The sequence below is a fragment of the Lytechinus variegatus genome, chromosome 6 (assembly GCF_018143015.1).
Source record: "Lytechinus variegatus isolate NC3 chromosome 6, Lvar_3.0, whole genome shotgun sequence".
NCBI lineage: Eukaryota > Metazoa > Echinodermata > Echinoidea > Temnopleuroida > Toxopneustidae > Lytechinus > Lytechinus variegatus.
In genome coordinates, this window is record NC_054745.1 from 41,702,642 (window position 1) to 41,714,196 (window position 11,555).

General features: G+C 36.9%; 1 protein-coding gene across 1 annotated transcript; it reads right to left on the minus strand.

Moving 5' to 3' along the window:
- Window positions 1-2,236: 2,236 nt before the first annotated feature.
- On the minus strand, window positions 2,237-8,919 carry LOC121416656. Its single transcript, XM_041610137.1, has 4 exons — window positions 8,704-8,919; window positions 7,678-7,741; window positions 6,795-6,891; window positions 2,237-2,554 (listed from the first exon to the last, which is right to left on the minus strand). The coding sequence occupies exons 1-4, from the start codon at window positions 8,839-8,841 to the stop codon at window positions 2,335-2,337; spliced, it is 519 nt and encodes a 172-aa protein (XP_041466071.1). The 5' UTR covers window positions 8,842-8,919; the 3' UTR covers window positions 2,237-2,334.
- Window positions 8,920-11,555: the final 2,636 nt, after the last annotated feature.

Genomic DNA, 11,555 nt, shown 5'->3' on the forward strand with positions numbered 1-11,555 from the left:
AACAAGATTTCCAAAGAAGAAGCAGACTCTGAAATGGCTCGCTTCGCTCACCCTTTCAGGCTGGTTTGCTTCGCAAACCAGTAGCAGATCCCACCTCACGAGCCATTCAGAGTCTGCATAGCAGACTAGCTTCCACCGTCGAAGATATCGAAGACAGGGTCTACCACACCACGTCGATGACGAAGATGAAGGGCCGTGTCGAAGCGTTGGTTGGAAGAACGATGTCTCGGAGCTCCTCGATAGCGTCCAACTCCCCGAGCCGGACTAGCGCCTGCGGCCTTCAGTACCTAACCTCAATCCATCCTCATGAGACGACCAAAGGAAAAGCAATCGCCCTGCTGAGTTCCTTTACAGCCCCTTCCAAGACGATTCTCGCGCAGTTAAACGACTCCTCTCACCGCAGTGTAATGTGAAATCACCAGACTTCGTCGGTACCAACTAATCCGGAGGGTTTTAGTGGAAACCAGCTATGCTACCCCGTCAGGTCTATTTGCAGTGGTTTTCACAGGTCCCTCGACTCCTCGCTACAATGCAGCCACGCGTGAGTCCCAGGACGAAGGGTTCTTTCTCCTGAGCTCAACGGCACATGTAAGGTCCCAACGTCGAAAACCCGGGCGATGTGGGGGCTCAATCCAACCCCTGCAGCTGAATTTCTCTCTCCAACGTTAAAGTTAAAATAATATCATAATTCACATCCTCGAACAAAAAATAAGCCGGAACCGGTGACATGAAGTGAAGCTCTCCTTGTTGAATTTATATCAATGTCCGATAAACATTGTGTTTATGCGTAAAACCAAACTGAAGGACTAAAACGTTCCCCGAACATGCTGAAAATGACGGTTCACCCCATCCGTACTACCAATTTTGTAGCGGCACAGCTTTGCAAGACGGCCGGTGGCCGCCCACCGTCTTGCGCTGCCCACGTACAAAAAAAGGACGGGAGTCAAAGAATGACAAGTTCGATGAAGTTAAGTTGTGTATCAGGTTTTATTCTAAATCAAAGTCAAATTACATGCTGGATAATAATAAATGTCGCATCTCTGGGCTGGACGACCGACGACAGACAAAAATTAAACCGACATGGCCTACGGCGGCAAAACAAATCGGGAACGAAAAACTGCCCCTTGTCAACTAAACACTCCCTTTTTATCCCCTTTTTGGTCAAACACCGCGTGGCGAAAAAAGCCTTTCCCCAAGTCGACCCTATCACTTTTGGTGTAATGCGCGAAATTAATCCGCCTATAATGTAAGTATATAAAACGGAACTTAATTATTGTGTACTCCGATTCCAAATTCAAGTTCTTCGGCTTTCCATTATTCTTCCAACTTACGTAACTCTCTTTACCACTCCCCCAACTGCTCTCTCGGTCAATTAATCCTCTTTTGCGACTCTTGTCACTTCAGCCACTCCCACTCACAGCTCACTGCTACCAAGGAATTCACTCCTTGCTTCCACACCTGTTCACATTCTCTCTCTCTCTCTAATCACTGAAGAATGCAAGCGAGCCGAAGAACATGAATAAGAAGCAAAGTAGTAAATAACTGAAGTTCCAATGGACTTCTATTAGTCCTGAACGCCTAGCAACCCAGTCAGTTTGCCCTCTTTCACTTCCACATTCCAATCGCTAGCCTGGCCCAGAAAAACTAGCAAACGAAATCAACACCTTTAAGGAATGTAAACAATGGAAGAAGGCGAACGAACTTCTTTACCCAAACAAACAAATCTCTATTTTCCATCCCGCTATATGTCTCCAAGTTTTCTTTATATCACCTTGTATTAATGAAAAATATCATTCTAACATTTATGTTTGGAATAACGAATGATATAAGGTTATTATTGTAGATCTTATATATCATTACATGATGACAATTTGTATTTTTTAGACTCATTTTATACAATTTATTCTTACGACTAACGGATTCAGGAAAACCCTATAATCCATGTTTTTTTTTTATTTAGACTAATGTTGTTTATTACAAACTGTCTGAAATGGAAAAAATGAATCATATACATCAGATTTTTTTTTCAAAACAATTATTGTACATTTCATTAACATTAGCACAGTTTTCTGTGCAAAACCAATAAATGATTTTCAATTTTTCTTTAAATGACAATATATATTTGCATCACTAATTAATCTCATTTCAGATTCACAGAATACTAACTATACTAAAAAAATGAAGGCATACTGAAATAAAGAAACAACAGTAATAGGCCTATATACAAACAATGCAATAATAAAACAATATTTTTCAGTAGATCCATGCACTTAGCAAAACGTCCTATTCTGAGAGGACTTAGCCATGCCCGAGCTAGCAGTCATCATTTCCCTTTTAATTTACTACATTCTTTCTTCCTCGAGGTCCGTCTATCATAGGCCCGTTGATATATTCAGCTTCGCTTCCACGTGTCAAGTCAAGGTCCTGATAAGCAGCTGCCTCATTGCTTGGTCGTTCATAGAGCTCCACATACGTCTCAGAAGCACCTTCAGTCTGTTTACCGTCAGCGTGTTCGTCATCCTTTTGTGTGCGGGGAGTATGATGGGAAAGCCGTCTGTGTTATATAAAAGTAAATACATAAATAACAAAAATATCTTATTCATCTATGTAATAAATAAAAATGAAATACATTTCTTCCTCATTGTAATGATATCACAAAGAGTTCATCCATGATATGGTGTTGTGAAACCTCTAAATCGAGCCATCTTAAACAAACCCCCCACCATTTTGAATGAAGTATGTAATACAGCAATATAAAAGTTTTATAAGTGTGGCATCACAATATGGTGACACATGTATATTTACCATGTGCGGTTTCAATATTGAAAAGTATGTTCTCAACCTTATTATCATTTATTCAATCTTCATCAAACTCTCATTGACTTTTTTTCTCTCTATTGTCTGACTTTACCGGGTTGCGCGTTTCCGTTTTACACCCTGGAAAAGTAGCCAAAAAGCGACTAGTGAAGAGTCTACGTCTACGTTTGTTTACATTATCAGCTGGGCGCGCGATCCAAAGTCCGCACCGAAGTTATCCGCAGAACATACCGTACTTGCAAATGCAGCTGAGCTTATTACTTTCCAGGTTCAATACGAATGTATGCCTTGATCATTTGCCTTGCCGATTTGCTGATGTCTGTCTTTCTCTCTATCTGTCTATATATCTATCTCTCAAATTCTATCTCTATCTATCTATGTAACTGCAGTATCTATCTATCTAATAATCTTCTCTGTCTCTCTCATTCTTTATCTAACATCTATCTATCTCAAATTCTCTATCTCTATCTATCCATCCATCTGTCTGTCTTTCTCTATTTCTCTCTCTCTCTACCTACCTATGTAACTACAGTATCTATCTGTTAATTTGTCGCTCTTCTCTCTCATTCTTGATCTATCTGACATCTATCTATCTCTCAAATTCTCCAGCTCTCTCTCTCTCTATCCATCTGTCTGTCTTTCTTCTATCTATTTATCTATCTATCTATGAAACTACAGTATCGGTTAATTTCTTCTGTTTCTCTCATTCTTTATCTATCTAACATCTATTTATCTCTCAAATTCTCTATCTCTCTTTCTCCCTCTATCTATCCATCTGTCTGTCTTTCTATATTTCTCTCTATCTATGTATCTATCTATCTGTTAATTTGTCTATATCCTGTCTCTCTCATTCTTTATCTTTCTATCTATCTAACATCTATCTATCTGTGTCTCAAATTCTCTATCTCCCTCTTTCTCTTTCTATCTATCTATCCACCTCTCTCTCTCTCTATTTCTATCTATCTGTCTATCTTGTCTCTATCTATTTATCAGTCTTCTATATCTATCTTTCGGCAGCTTCTAAGACGTGTATCAATCCATCAAACTTCACTTTGTCTTTCCATTATAAGTATCTGTTTATTTTGATTTTGTCTGTCATTCTATTTAGTTTAATTTATTTTTAGAAAAAAAAACTATCATAAACAACGCGACTGCAAAAGCATGTTCGGATTTCACTCATAGAGATGTATATTGATTTCACTCCTGACTGCCGCTCTCTCTGTACATGAAGTGCCGAGGAACTCTGTGCTCTGATCAGTAACTGTGCAAATTGCATGCGGTGGTGGACTCGCCTGTGTCGCACGCTGCATGCAACCAGCGACGTGTGTAGACTCTTCACTAGTCGCTTTTTGGCTACTTTTCCGGAAAATGCCTTCGCCAGGGTGTAAAACGGAAACGCGCTACCGGGTTCAAAGGTTTTTTATCATCCTTGAAGCATATACCTATATTGCGCAAAGGGAATAGCCATCTAGCGTCTGTTAAGGCCCTAAACCGCAAAGTGCACCTAAACCGCAAATCGCCGCCTAAGCTTGTAGAAAAAAAGTATTTTTGAAACGAAGGACCTTGGATGAGTGGTTTCACTCCCCTGGTAACATTTAGTATTAAAGTTTGAAAATTTTTGAAAATAAGCTACTATTACTACTACTACTACCACTACTACTACTACTCCTACTCCTATACTACTACTACTACATGTACTACTACTACTACTACTCCTACTCCTCCTACTACTCCTACTACTACTACTACTAAAACTACTACTACTACTACTCTTACTGCTACTACTACTACTCTTACTGCTACTACTACTTCTACTACTGCTACTCCTACTACTACTACTACTACTACTATTTCGTACTGATTATGACTATAATATGAGTACATGTCTTCATTACCCTCGTAACATTTTGTATTAAAGTTTTAAAAAGATTATAATAAATATTTAAGAAATTATTTGTAGCGATTCTTTATTTTCCGCCTTTTATTTCTTTCCTTTTCCTTTGCTTAAACCTACAGGCGTTAGATTATACTAGGGGGAGAATTAGGGATACACAAAAAAAAAACACACAAAAAAAACCGGCACTATGTACAGCCCAAGTTGCCCAACTCCAACCATAACCAAGAGTCCAAAACCAACAAACAAGAAGAACAATAATGATAGCCTTTTAGGGCCCCATGGGAAACCAACTTTATGTTGAATGAGCACCCTGGTAAAATATTTAAATAAATAAACAAATAAATAAATACGTGTATCAGCAAAGGGATCAACAACAATATTTCTCATAAAAATGAGATCAGCGCCTTAGTTCTAATTCCTCACTCTTCAACCTCTATCCTTCTGCGATTTATGTTTGCCGCCCTCTGTGTTCACGCCTCTTACGCGCACACGGTATATTAACAAGGACCGTGTGCGCGTAAGAGGCGTGAACACAGAGGGCGGCAAACATAAATCGCAGAAGGATAGAGGTTGAAGAGTGAGGAATTAGAACTAAGGCGCTGATCTCATTTTTATGAGAAATATTGTTGTTGATCCCTTTGCTGATACACGTATTTATTTATTTGTTTATTTATTTAAATATTTTACCAGGGTGCTCATTCAACATAAAGTTGGTCTCCCATGGGGCCCTAAAAGGCTATCATTATTGTTCTTCTTGTTTGTTGGTTTTGGACTCTTGGTTATGGTGGGAGTTGGGCAACTTGGGCTGTACATAGTGCCGTTTTTTGTGGGTTTTTTTTGGTGTTTTTTTTGTGTATCCCTAATTCTCCCCTAGTATAATCTAACGCCTGTAGGTTTAAGCAAAGGAAAAGGAAAAGGGAACAAAAATGAAAGGCGGAAAATAAAGAAAGAATCGCTATAATTTTTTAAATATTTATTATAATCTTTTTAAAACTTTAATACAAAATGTTACGAGGGTAATAAAGCTATGTACTCATATTATTATAGTCATAATCAGTACGAAATAGTAGTAGTAGTAGTAGTAGTAGGAGTAGCAGTAGTAGAAGTAGTAGTAGCAGTAAGAGTAGTAGTAGTAGTAGTAGTAAGAGTAGTAGTAGTAGTAGTAGTAGTAGTAGGAGTAGTAGTAGGAGTAGGAGTAGTAGTAGTAGTAGTAGTAGTAGTAGTAGTAGTAGTAGTAGTAGGAGTAGCAGTAGTAGAAGTAGTAGTAGCAGTAAGAGTAGTAGTAGTAGTAGTAGTAGTTTTAGTAGTAGTAGTAGTAGTAGTAGTAGGAGGAGTAGTAGTAGGAGTAGGAGTAGTAGTAGTAGTAGTAGTTTTAGTAGTAGTAGTAGTAGTAGTAGGAGTAGTAGTAGGAGTAGGAGTAGGAGTAGGAGTAGTAGTAGTAGTAGTAGTAGTAGTAGTTTTAGTAGTATTATAGTAGGAGTAGTAGTAGTCGTAGGAGTAGCAGTAGTAGTAGCAGTAAGAGTAGTAGTAGTAGTAGCTTTAGTAGTAGTAGTAGTAGTAGTAGTAGTAGTAGTAGTAGTAGTAGTAGTAGTAGGAGTAGTAGTAGTAGTAGTAGTAGTAGTAGTAGTAGTAGTAGTAGTAGTAGTAGTAGTAGTAGTAGTAGTAGTAGTAGTAGGAGTAGCAGTAGTAGAAGTAGTAGTAGCAGTAAGAATAGTAGTAGTAGCAGTAAGAGTAGTAGTAGTAGTAGTTTTAGTAGTAGGAGTAGTAGTAGGAGTAGTAGTAGTAGTAGTAGTAGTAGTAGTAGTATAGGAGTAGGAGTAGTAGTAGTAGTAGTGGTAGTAGTAGTAGTAGTAATAGTAGCTTATTTTCAAAAATTTTCAAACTTTAATACTAAATGTTACCAGGGGAGTGAAACCACTCATCCAAGGTCCTTCGTTTCAAAAATACTTTTTTTCTACAAGCTTAGGCGGCGATTTGCGGTTTAGGTGCAATTTGCGGTTTAGGGCCTTAACAAGCGTCTAAAGAGCGTGGCTTAGGAGCCTTGGTACAAAATTATGCGAAAGGGACTTACTCAGCTTACCTTTTCAAGAGAAGTAAAATAAGTATGATTAACAATATACTTGATGGGATGAGCGCAGAGATAAGAATTTCTTTAAGATGATAGCTTGGTCCATATCCTGCAAAAGTACAAATATGATTACATGGGAGAAACGATCAGATGGCAATATATTGGATCTCATCATGCCTACATCCCGTGGATGAGACGATCAGATGACAAGATCTTGGATCTCGTCATGTCTACATCCCGTGGGAGAGATGTTCATGGGATAACATCTCCCGCGGGATGTAGACATGATGGGATCCGAGATCTTGTCACCTAATCATCGCATTCAAGGATTGTAGACATGACGATCAGGGGATGCAGAAACCGTGTATAAAAACGTAAAAATTACCATATGATTTTGTGATTTATTGAATGGTCAGCCCCCCACCCCCTCCCACTTTAAAAACCGTTCCGCGGCCCCTGACGATATTGTTACCTGAACATTTGGTGGCAGTTTTAAGCTTCCATATTATTATCATACCTCTATTAAACCTGGTCTGCGACCAACCTGTGTATCTCTGCACTTTGGCGGCTTCCGTTGCGTGTTCACGTGACAAGATTCACCTGACTTATCGTGTTACCGCCCTGCATTGTTTAAAAATTCTTTAGAATGTATAACTCCTAACATTCATTTCCTTCACTTTTATTGTGTATTACTATAATTCATATATCAATGTAAAGTAACTTGATCAAATGCAACCCGGAAACTATGAAGAGTTTGCTGGATATATATTATCTATAGGCCAACATATTTTGCAGTGCAGTAATCATTTACAGGCATGACAACGGCGCCAGGCTTCCAACTTGACGCATAAGAATCGGGGACCATAGACGATCAGACCAGAAACAATCATCTTACCCAAAACTTCGATTAGAAGAGTTCTTGACCATTCACCCGGGCCCAAACCATTGACAGTGTTTACCTGAAAGCAAGATAAAATAGTAAAGTGGTAATGATAGCAATTGGTGAGTTTCAAAAAGTACACAATTTCTTTCGAGTTATCAGATCTTGATAATTATATATGTTCTGGTTACTAACATGGTGACTGTTTAGATTTTTACGTCGAATATAAAGAGGTTATATAAAATTGCTATGTAGAACATGGGTAATGGGAATATGTGATTTACAAGATCACATTTGATAATGTATTTTTTTTATTTTGTTCATGAGGGGAGGGTGAATGTAATAAAGTTATGCACATAGCGCGTATTTAATGACCTGCCACCGAAAACATCAATAACTCGTCCAATTTTTCGATATTTTCTATCGCGAACACCTGACAAAATTAGTCGATAACTGACAACACAAGCACTTGACTGAATACTTTTTTTGAGAGCTTAGCAAAAATAATGAGAAAATGGGGTTTGAAATTCGGAAATTGCTTAATTAAGCATGAAATTGCGCACTGTGCACATTATTGAATCCTCCAAGGAGTCCGCAAATCAATGGTGTCGAGGAAACATATTTATATTTTTAATGCAATGTTACAACTTCATATGGTGACATTATAAAGACGAATAGTTTATTCTTTCAGGTGGGAAAGTTAATTCATTTTTCATTTTAAGAATAAAATCTATTCCGGCTTTTTATAAATAAGAAAGGTTTCGCATGGAAAGGAGAAATTCAAAATGTTATAATACATGAAAAAAAGTAATATTGATTAGGTGATATCATCAGTCCCGTGTCTTACATAATGACAGGATATGAAATATGTCTGATTAGTGAAATTAATCAAAGCTTATAAACGAAAAGCCTTCTTATTTCAAATCCAATTTGATAAAAGTTTTAGTGTTATGTTGTTTTTTTTAATCTCTTTTTACTTCGAATAACTTTTTGTTAAGGTTGATTTGTCCCTTTTTAATATTTACATGTGACATTTCTTACCCGTATCTCGTAGACCTCCCCATCTTGCACTCCTTTTATCACATAGATAATGTCGGTCACCTGGGATGTTATAATAGACCCTGAATGGGCATCTTCATGGATGGGTGATATCTTCTTGTAGTCAATAGTGTATCCCATTATATGGCCATTACGATGCAGTGGATGAGACGCATTCCATGTCACGATTATAACTGAAGAGACGCTTTCAGCTTCTATTTCTGACGGGGGCGGGGCACCTTGTATGAATTCAAATGAAAATATTCAATTAATACTAGGAGTGGGCTATACATGGGTCAAAAATACCTTTTTTGTCAGTTTAATATGGCAATAGATTTTTTTTCCTTGTAATGTATCTTGAATCATGTATCATGAAATTACAATATTTTTTCTCGGGTCCGAGAAAAAATGTGTGCCGGGCCAAAAATAAAAATGGCCGCCAAAACCCCCCAAAAATTAGGTTTCATCGTCTTGTGGTTCATGGTTATTGGACGATACTAGTTTTGCAATAGCAATTAGTTTCACATACGTTTGGTTATATTGCCCTTTTTCCTCTACTTTGGGTTTTACGGATATTTGCGAAATATATCTTATTGAATAAGATATATTTTTGATGGGCCCACATTGTACAAGGATGGCTTTTTAGTGGGTCCCTCCATTTCCATCTTAATTTAATTTCTATTGAAAAATAGTATACTTATTTAAAACCTCCAATGTGTTGCCCAAATCGTGTAAGTTTTTTTCACAACATATGTATTATTATTTTTGCTTCTTTGCAATGGATACAAATACTTATTTTTATATATATGGTATACAATTTGCTTTTGTTTGATGGAAGTGAAATAAATAAAATTGAATTAAATTGAAAAAATTGAAAATAAAACAATGTTAGTTATCCATAGGGGCCATACAGTATACAATGTATTGTACATACTGCACCGCATACAGGTACATGTATGTCCATCCATTGACCACCGTGACAAGGTATGTACTAAACTATAGTGACATAGAAATGAGCTCTTAGGTTTAAAGTTAGATGTCTTAGAAATTTAAGATATGTTTTGTCAAATATGCTCATTCACGGGGGCGGAGATGGGGAAATATCATTAATAATGGATTATGGATTAATTATGGATTAACCGCACATTATGGCATTTACACTGTGGCTATTGTGTTACCGTTATGATAACGTTGCCATTCAACATGTTCAATAGTAACTTCCGTGGAATCCTTGATTCTGATTGGCCGTTAATAAGCATTACCATGGTAGGTAACTGACAACATAATCATAGGGTTAGACATAACCAGGTAAAAACAAGCCTCCGAATGAAGATATGGCTAAAAATGTGATGTGCGTACATGTACATGATGTTTACACTATTATCTGCAATTTATGTTTGTCATCGGGTTACATACATGTACATCAGCTGACAAGCAATCAAATTCACAAGTCGCATTCCTATTCTAAACCTCAGGAGCTCACTTATATGACACTATAGTTTATATACGGGACTTGTTACAAGTCTTGGTGGTCAATGCATGGATATATATGCAGTGTTGTATGCACAGTACATAATATAACATACAGACCCTACGGAAAATTTTTACATTTTCTTGTATTTGATAAGATGATTAATACTAATATTAGGAAAAGAAACAAGTTGCCTGCCCCCAAAAACAAATGAATAGAAACCAAAACCCAAAACCAGAGAAAAATACAGCCAAATAAATTAGTTGTGCCAAAATGTCTTTTGTTGGGGGGGGGGGTGGCGGCCATTTTAGATTTTGGCGCGTCACATTTTTTTGCAGTCATTTGGCATGGTTGAAAAGAAGTAAGACGAAATAATATTCGAAAACAACGGACTTTACAAGTTTAAATACGTGATAAAGAATCAAAAGGCCCTGTAAAAAATTGGTATCCCTAAAAGTGTTCTATTTTATTCAGTTTATAACTTTAGGACACCCATTTGAATCGTGATTGTGACTTATATACCAACACGTGACAGGCGTGTCTGCTTCAATAACTAGTGCGTGAAATTACCCTTATTTATTTATGATATTCATTAAATATAAAACATATTGATACCTTTTTCGTTTTCAACCATAATATATTCCACCTATTATTCAGATTTTCGAAAACGGAGCAGCTGTCTTACTTAGGTTCGTTTTCGGTTTTAAAAATATATATACAGTGCGAATAAAAAACTTTACACTTTGAAAAAGCCACTGGAATTAGAAAATGTACGACATGTGGGTATTTACCCTTTTTGTGTCAGCTGAATCTGATGACATAACTGAATTTGAACAAAAGTTTTTATCATACATCTCCAGCATTTTTTCACAAAGTTTTTATCATTTAAAGTGGGTTTACATTTCATTTTTCATTTAAAGGGGAATCCAACCCAAATAAAAACTTGTTTTTATAAGGAAAAGAAAAATCAGACAAGTTGATATGTGAAAGTTTGAACAATATTGGACAAACAACAAGAAAGTTATGAATTTTTAAAAGTTGTAAATATTGGTAATTACTATACCCATGTAGACTTCAAATTGGCTGCATATGGGATGTCATAGTGATGTAAGGCAAGGACTACTTCCATGTACTCCAATACATATTATGGCTAAAATGTAATTTTTCCCAAAAGTTTTATTTCAAATTATATTTTTCTTTCATTAGGACATAAAACATATACTACTGGGGTTATATTTAGATTATGGCCCCAGGGGAATGGGTTCTTAAGAAAAAAACACAAATACCTGATAATAAAGTACATGGTCTATGGGAAGGTTGTCCTTGCCCCTTGTCATAATTTACTTACTCGGTTGCCAATTTGAAATCTACATAGTATTAGTGA